Raw genomic sequence first — 8107 nt, 5'->3', positions numbered from 1 at the left:
ATGTGGGCTGTAAATACAGTAAGAAATAGAGGGATGGGCTATTTGAAGGCCTCAAAAGTTTTTGGAGTACCAAAAGATACCTTAGAACGATATGTAAAATCAGACAAGACTCCAGAAGAACTCGTCGGGATATCAATTGGCCGCGGACCTATTCTTCCTTTGGAATTAGAAAATGAGTTGGTTGAGTATGCCCTAACTATGGAGCAACGTTATTTCGGGCTAAGAGCGCGTGATATAAAACGACTGGCATTTCAACTTGCAATACGAAACTCACTACCACATCCATTTAGCGGAGTCAAAAAATCAGCCGGAAAGAAATGGTTGAGGCTCTTTCTGAAAAGGCATCCGACGCTTTCAATGCGTACTCCTCAGGGAATGTCATGTGCTCGAGTAAACTCTTTTACTCCTGAAAATGTATCCAAGTTCTTTGACCTGTATGAACCAGAATATCTCAAGCTTACTATCCCTGCAAAACGTATATTCAATGTAGACGAAACGGGGCTTACGATTGTTCAGCACAAACATAGCAAAGTAATTTCCATGAGAGAGAAGAAGCAGGTTTTGTCACTTACTTCAGCAGAAAGGGGCAAGCTGATTACTGCTATTACATGTATGAATGCTGCAGGAGTTTTCGTACCACCATTATTAATCTTCCCTAGAAAAAATATAAAACCAGAGTTGATGCTAGGAGCTCCCAGAGCTGCTAGGAGCAGTCGCAGAATGCCAAGTTGGGTACAGGCCGATATTTTCACTAGATGGCTTCACCACTTTATAAAATTCACTAAACCTTCAGCTGCAGACCCTGTTCTTCTCGTCCTTGATGGTCACTATTCTCATACGAGAAACGTTGCTCTAATAGATTTGGCCAAACAGAATCATGTGACGATTATTTGTCTCCCATTCCAAGCTACACATAAAATGCAACCGTTGGATGTTGCTTTTATGGCACCGCTGAAAATTTACTACGCACAAAAATAGAAAACTCGCTTAGAGAAAATCAGTTGAGTGTTGTGTCGCCTTATGCCGTTGCCAGTATTTTTTGTAAAGCGTATAACAGAGCTGCGACAATGGAAATATCTTGCAATGGATTTCGAAAAACTGGACTGGTCCCTATTTGTCGCCATCTTTTTAGGGACTTTGAATTTGGAATTCAAGAGCACTTAGAAACACAAAACTAAAGGGAAGAACAAATAATAGAACCAAACCATGAACAACCAAATCATCCAATGCGAGAACATAGAACTACTAGTCCACCACTACGTCATTAACAACTTGTTTCTCCGAAAGACATCTGTCCAATCCGTACATACAAGAGAGATACCACTAAAAAACAACATGCCAGATCAGGAAAAGCTTCAGTAATTACTCTAACAACCTACAAAGAAGAATTAGAGCAAAGTTTGCAGAAGTAAAAAGCAAAAAAACTAGTACCCCAGCTAAACTTGGATTGTGTATTTGCTCCAGAAAAAAAAAAACAGTTCAACAAAAGGTGTTAGATAAAAAAAAACAGCAACGCCCGAAGAAGAAATAGCAGATGAAGACGTAGGTCAACCTTCTACATCAAAAGGCAAAACATCAAGAAGGAAGCGGAAAATTTCTTCGAGTTCAAGCTCAGATAGCAGTGAAGACTTTCCATTAGCTGATTCATCGTCCAACGAAAGTGGAGAAAACGACGCGGAATGTTTATTTTGCACCGGAAAATTTTCCGACGATAGATATGGCGAACGATGGGGAAAATGTTACCAACGTGGCAGGTGGGCACATGAAGACTGTGGAGAAATAAAGTTCAGCACATTTATTTGCCTTTTCTGCGAAGGATAGGGCTTTTTTGAATAGTATCTCAAATTAAGGTACCTGTCTCCAGTTTAGATACCTGGCTATCCCAAATTAGGGCACCTTTTATTTTTAATATTAAATGTCGCAAAAAAAAATTAAATGTATTTTTTTTTGCAAAAATATATGTTTTATTTTTATTTTTTTTTGTTGTGTTCTAGAAACATCAAATTTAAGTTTTTCAAATTAATGTTTTAAAAATTTTTGAATATTCTGTTTTATATTTGTTTTTCAAAAAAAGTGTCTCAAATTTGATGCCTTTCCTCTACATTTAATACATTTTTTACTAAATTAACTTCCATGGTACAATGAATACACAAGGTATGATATTGCGCATGACATTTGACAGCTGGCCCAGGAGTGTGACGTAGTTAAGATCGCCTGAACCACCTCGGACTCATTATTACAGCTTAACGTACACATTAATTTTGAAATTATGGTTAAAAAGTGATCTAATTTTTTTTTAAATGTTTTGTTTTGGTTATAATTGAATAAAAAATATATTTTCAGTAGCGTAATACCTTTACTTCTCCTAGAGATTCAGGCAAAATATTTATTTTTGTTAGCACTCTTTTTGTATGCAAATCCCTTGAAATTTAAAAATTTTCTGCAGAGGAAATACTGTGAATAGGTAAATAGTAGTAGATTTGCTTATTCTGATTCACTGTCACTCACTTCCAAGCAGTTTTACTAAAATAAAAACAAAATAGAGTACAATAGAGAAAAATCTGTTTTACAATTCAATATGGTATTTTAGATGAGTTATAATGAAATTTAGTAAAATAAAAAATATACACATTACTATAACCTACCGATTATTATATACAAAATTTACTAATCAAACAATATAATAATATGAAAATAAGACACGAATTAGTTCAAACGCAAAACACAATAAATATCGACTTCAGACGACTTTACACCGGCAAGACAGAAAGCTTGTATAAAAACAAAAGTTCAACAATAATATCGGTTATCAATGGTGACTATTGCAAATTGCAAGTTATGAGATAATAAATATATTTTAAAGTATCTCAATACTGACTGAGTCATCTATTTTATAATAGAAAAATAATTTAGATATATGCTTACATATGTGTCTTTATACAAATGGTGTTTAGTTACTATTTATTTATACTGTATAGTATTTTTTTGTAAAACTGAGAGTTTTTATTTGCCATTGTATATCTGGTTTTGTACCTTTTTCAAAGTACGCTGTGCAATTGCTTGTTGCAATAGTGACAATGAAGATAAAATCTTTAGGTTTCATACATTTCCTAAAGATAGCGTGACCAGAAAACTGTGGATTATATCTTGTTGTAGATAGGATAATTTTAATTGTAATACTGCAAGAATTTGTTATACACATTTTAAAACTGAAGATTACCAAAGAAATCTACAACAGGAACTTTTAAATTACGTTTCTAAAAAGGGTCTAAAACTCAAACCTGAGGCAGTACCTAGTCTTTATTTGCCTAAATCAACATCGGCTACCCTTTTAACCAACCAAAAGAAACGCATACAAGGAGGCGAACACAGAGAGTCCAAAAAGTATGTTGAGCAGCTTCTTACTACTTCTAGGTCAACGACGTAAGTCTAAATCTTTATTTTTATTAATTATTGGTCATGAAACCTTAAATGGTTTTTTCATATCGATTTGTTAAGTAAGAAATTAGCCTCAGCCTGCTAAGCAATTTGCAATAAGAAATGTTTCGGAGGAAATCAATTTAGCATCTTCCAAAATAACATATTTTTCTTTGTTAAACCATGTTATCATTATTAAAATATACAATGTTATCATTATTATAAACAATACCAAGATAATTGTATGTGTGAATATTACAAAAATGTCATTTTAAATGTTGTGCAATATTGTGTGCCCACACTACACTCATATTCGATGGCCAGCTAGCTCATTCGATATAAATAAAGTTGACTTTGTCATTATTTATTTTGATTTTGTGTTTAGTTCAGTAGGTATATATACGTACAAATTTTGTGTACCTCTATTACCACTTTTTTGTATCTTTTTAAACATCTGAAATATCGAACTCTGGAGTATAAGTTAATTAACCTGTACCTACGTGTAATAAAAGATCATTAAAACTTGTCTTATAAAGGATATCTATGTTTTATAAAGGATAAATATTATAATAACATCATTTTATCATCTCTTTATAATTACTATAATTAAATTAGCCAAATTATATAAAAAAACTTAAAATTAAAAGTCTTTCCTATACAACTACATTCAAATGTTGCGGGAATAAGCGATCTTGACTACGTCATGCGCGAAAGCGAACCGATTTTGGAACATTATGTATCATACCTTGTGTGTATTCATTGTACCATGATTAACTTCTAACATAAAAACCCTGTTATAAATTCCATGCAATATTTTTGGAATCCAAGAAGTTTCCAAGATTTTATAACAGGAGGAAAGGAATGCGAGAATCGGTTGAGTGAGTTTGTCTTTTGCTTGCCACATAGATGGCGCAAGCAGTTAAGCTAAATGTTAGTAAGGGTACAATATAAAATATAATTATAATATCTTAGGATTTATAATAAAATAAAAACAAGATTGCAAATTATCTAAAACTACATTGGTCAGATATCAGCCACAATGTTGCCTAGTTTACATTTTTCCAGCATGCATTAGGCGTTGTTAATATTCATAAAGAATAATTTATAGTATAAAATATAGAGTATACTAGTATAATTTTAGTTTATATTGATTTGTACAATATTGTCTGATAACTAACTGTTTATCAATCAATCAACAAAGTTAATTTGTCATTTAAAGTTTAATTTATGCCGGTATGCTATTAACCTGCTAAATGCCTTAACATTATAGGATTATAGTTCTGGCAACAGTGTGGGAATAAATTTTTCAAAAAACTATATCTATTTGCCAATAGGTGACGCTAGCATTAAATAAAAGAATTCATTTGATTGTTTTATTATAATGTAAATAAAATGTTCAAAATATATTTTAAAACATTATAAAAATGTAATATTATTTATAAAATACTAATATTTATATCTAATACACTTTTACTTTTAGATTTTCATTTAAACTTTAAAACATTCCATTTTGTCAGGCTATAAATTTTTCACAAAACTTTATCTATTTGCCAATAGGTGGCGCTAGTATTTAATATGGGAATTTATGTGATTATTATTTTAAATTAATGTAAATAAACTGTTTAAAATATATTTAAAACATTATAAAAATGTAGTAATATTCATAAAATACTAATATTTATATCTGATACACTTCTAGTTTTAGATTTTCATTAAAACTTTAAAAGATGCCATGTTGTCGGGCCACCATTTTGTGGGCGTATCCAAACTAAAGCGACGACAACCGACAACCCATTTCTGCCCCAGACTGACCGATAAACGGAGGATCTTCTCGCTTTTCTGTTTTCGTGCTATGAACTTTTGTCAATGCTAAAATTGGTGATTTTGGTTTGATCTGCGATTATGATAGATGATGATAATAAAATTAATTAATTAAGTAAAATTTTACTGGGGTTTTAAATAGCTCCATAAATCAAATAGAATAAAAAATCTTAATGTTAATAAATACATAATGATTGCATTTAAAAAATGGCTAGGTAGATATCTTGGTTAAAAATAGGCATAAAAACAATTCCCTTCTTCTTCTTAACATGCCATACACCAAAGTGCGTAGGCGACTATCTCGATTACTAGAATTCTGTTCTTGGTGGCGTGACACAGCTCGCCTGTATTGTGTATTCCTGTCCATTCTTTAATATTTCTTAACCAGGATAATTGTTTGCGGCCGGCTCCTCTCCTACCTTCGATCTTCCCTTGTAGGATTAACCGTGGTATTTCATATTTTGCTCCTCTCAATATGTGCCCAAGGTAACCAATCTTGCGTTTTTTAATTAATTCAAAGAGTTCTCTTTCCCAATAAAAACAATTCCCGCAAAGTAATAAATACCGTTTATCTTTGAAATTTAAATTTCTTATCACACATCTTGTAAATAAATATACCTAAGCATAAAGGAAAGAAATTATAGAGCTTTTGTAGAGACTTGAAATATAAGATAACCACATTTTTATGCCCTAATAATATTCTTTCACCAAAAATGATGTGTGGTATGTATACTTATGAGACATAATAAAGCTTTGGTCCAGTTTTCCATTTTTCGATCCGCATATTAGATATTTATATTCTCTTGAAAAGATTAGATACCTAAGTAGGTATAAGCGTTGATTGAAATATTGGAATATAATATAATATATCAATCAATCAACGGTATAAGTAAGGTGGAGTGGGGTAAGATCGTAAGCTTGGCAAGAACGTAATCGCTCTAAATAGGTGTCTTTCACTCATAAATAATTTGTCTGTTGTTTTGACATTTACAAAATTTGGGAACTTGTGCAGTACATATCTAACTAGCTGTCAAACAAAGTGCCATTCCTTAGAGCAAATTTTGAGTCTTGTGCACTTACTTTTGGTAGATAAGTATTAAGAACATTGCTTAAATTTTGAAAATCGCTAATATTAGTGCACGGGTTAAGTTCGGAGCATATGGCAGGGTAAGACCGAAGTTGTGCTTTTTCCAGTAAATTTCAAACACTTTTTTATACTTTTTATGGTTTGTTGCTCAAATTATTTATTTATAACTTTTTTAGATCCAAAATGGTTCGTAATTATGTTAGAAAAACGAACCGAAGAGCGTATCCATCAGAAACATTTGAAAAAGTATTGGTAGAAATTAGGGCAGGACATAAATGCCTACAAGGCAAGCAAAAAATACAAAATGCCGTTAAATACAACGATGGATCGCTTGAAAGGTAAACATGGTATAATTAGTAAATCACTTGGCAGAAGAATAGCCATTTCAGAAGAACATGAAAGGCGACTTGCTCATGGACTCAAGATAGTGGAATTGTACGGATTTGGATTATCCAGAATAAAATCCAACAAATTTAAAACTCCTTTTAAAGACAATCACCCTGGAGAAGATTGGTTTTTAGTCATAAAAAACGAGAAATCATTTGTAATTAAAAAATTTGAGTTTTTTCAAAAACGAAAACATGAAGTTTGCTTAAAAGTTGTCAAAATACTTCTAGTCATCACATATACCTTCTCGAATTTTTTCTTTGGGGTGTCTTTTGGGGGGTGCAGATCAACCTTAAACGTACAGCCTCGCCACAAGATCATTTTTACTCCTAATAAAACAATTTACTGATAACACTCTACTAACTTCATTTTGAAAGTCGATTTTTGATTAAAGAAAATAAATATAACTTTTATAATTTTACAATATTGACGTGACAACGTCTTAAATTAGGTTGTGGCTCGGAGTCATTCATGAAAAAGTGTAACGCCCGCTCACGTCTGTTACAGTGAGTCACCGAACGAGAGAGAGGCCCGCCGGACCGGCGAATGCCTTGCGTCTCTCTCCCACTCAAACATGATCGGTCCGCTGCGCGCGCAGCACTAGAGAATTAGGCGCGTTGAATCGGTGCGTGCTTCCGTGCTTGTGTCTGTCTTTCTCGAGCGTTCTTGGCGTTCAAGACACATTACAGCAGAAACACTTCCTTTCATTTCATATTTCTCCTATCATCGTCCTATCCTCAACAAAATCACTCAAATAGAAATTAGTTAAGTTTAAGTTTACATGTACAATGTTTTAGTAAACAAAATATATTTCTATAGTTAAAATTTGTGCAATTCTTATTTTCATTCAATTCCTTGTTCCTATTGTGCAATTTAATAATATTCATATCAATAAATATTCTACCGAGAAAAAGACGTTGTCACGTAAAATCTTCGCCCGTAAAACCGACTTCCGATTTTTTTTTTTTCTTTCCAAAAAAAAACAAAAACTTGTTTGGTCTCGACTCCAACGTTTCATATTATTCGGATAACAGAAACGCGAGGAGATCCGTAGATCCCAACACGTAATGTGTTTGAAAGGTGAATTAAGCTGCTCTTTACAGTTTCCTTTTTTCCTGGGTCCGCTCGTTTAGAATTTAACAAATAGATGACGCAAACGCCCACACTTTCATAATAAATTATAATAATTTATTATACATTTTTGCATTAAAATATAAAACCCAAGTATCTACACTTGCTCAGAGTTTTTATGGGTTGCCCATGTATTGTCATGTCTGGTGATGGATTATTTTTCTCTTACGAATTGGCCATAATCTTGTTTTGGTTTGGTATTATTTATTTTAAGGCTATATTGATTTCTTTAACACTAGCTGTCTAAAATTCTCAATTTTGTTT

The 8107-nt window shown here is 32.5% G+C and overlaps 1 protein-coding gene across 1 annotated transcript; it reads left to right on the top strand.

Moving 5' to 3' along the window:
- On the top strand, positions 1-978 carry LOC140435673 (uncharacterized). Its single transcript, XM_072524393.1, has one exon. It carries the CDS (start codon positions 1-3, stop codon positions 976-978), a length of 978 nt encoding a protein of 325 aa, XP_072380494.1.
- Positions 979-8107: the final 7129 nt, after the last annotated feature.

The sequence above is a fragment of the Diabrotica undecimpunctata genome, chromosome 3, assembly GCF_040954645.1.
Source record: "Diabrotica undecimpunctata isolate CICGRU chromosome 3, icDiaUnde3, whole genome shotgun sequence".
Taxonomy (NCBI): Eukaryota; Metazoa; Arthropoda; class Insecta; order Coleoptera; family Chrysomelidae; genus Diabrotica; species Diabrotica undecimpunctata.
Note: the sequence above shows the minus strand (reverse complement) of the source record. Positions and strands in the feature narration are given on the sequence as shown.

Coding starts and splice junctions, on each gene's coding strand:
- LOC140435673 (XM_072524393.1), top strand. CDS start 1: ATGTGGGCTGTAAATACAGTAAGAAATAGAGGGATGGGCTATTTGAAG.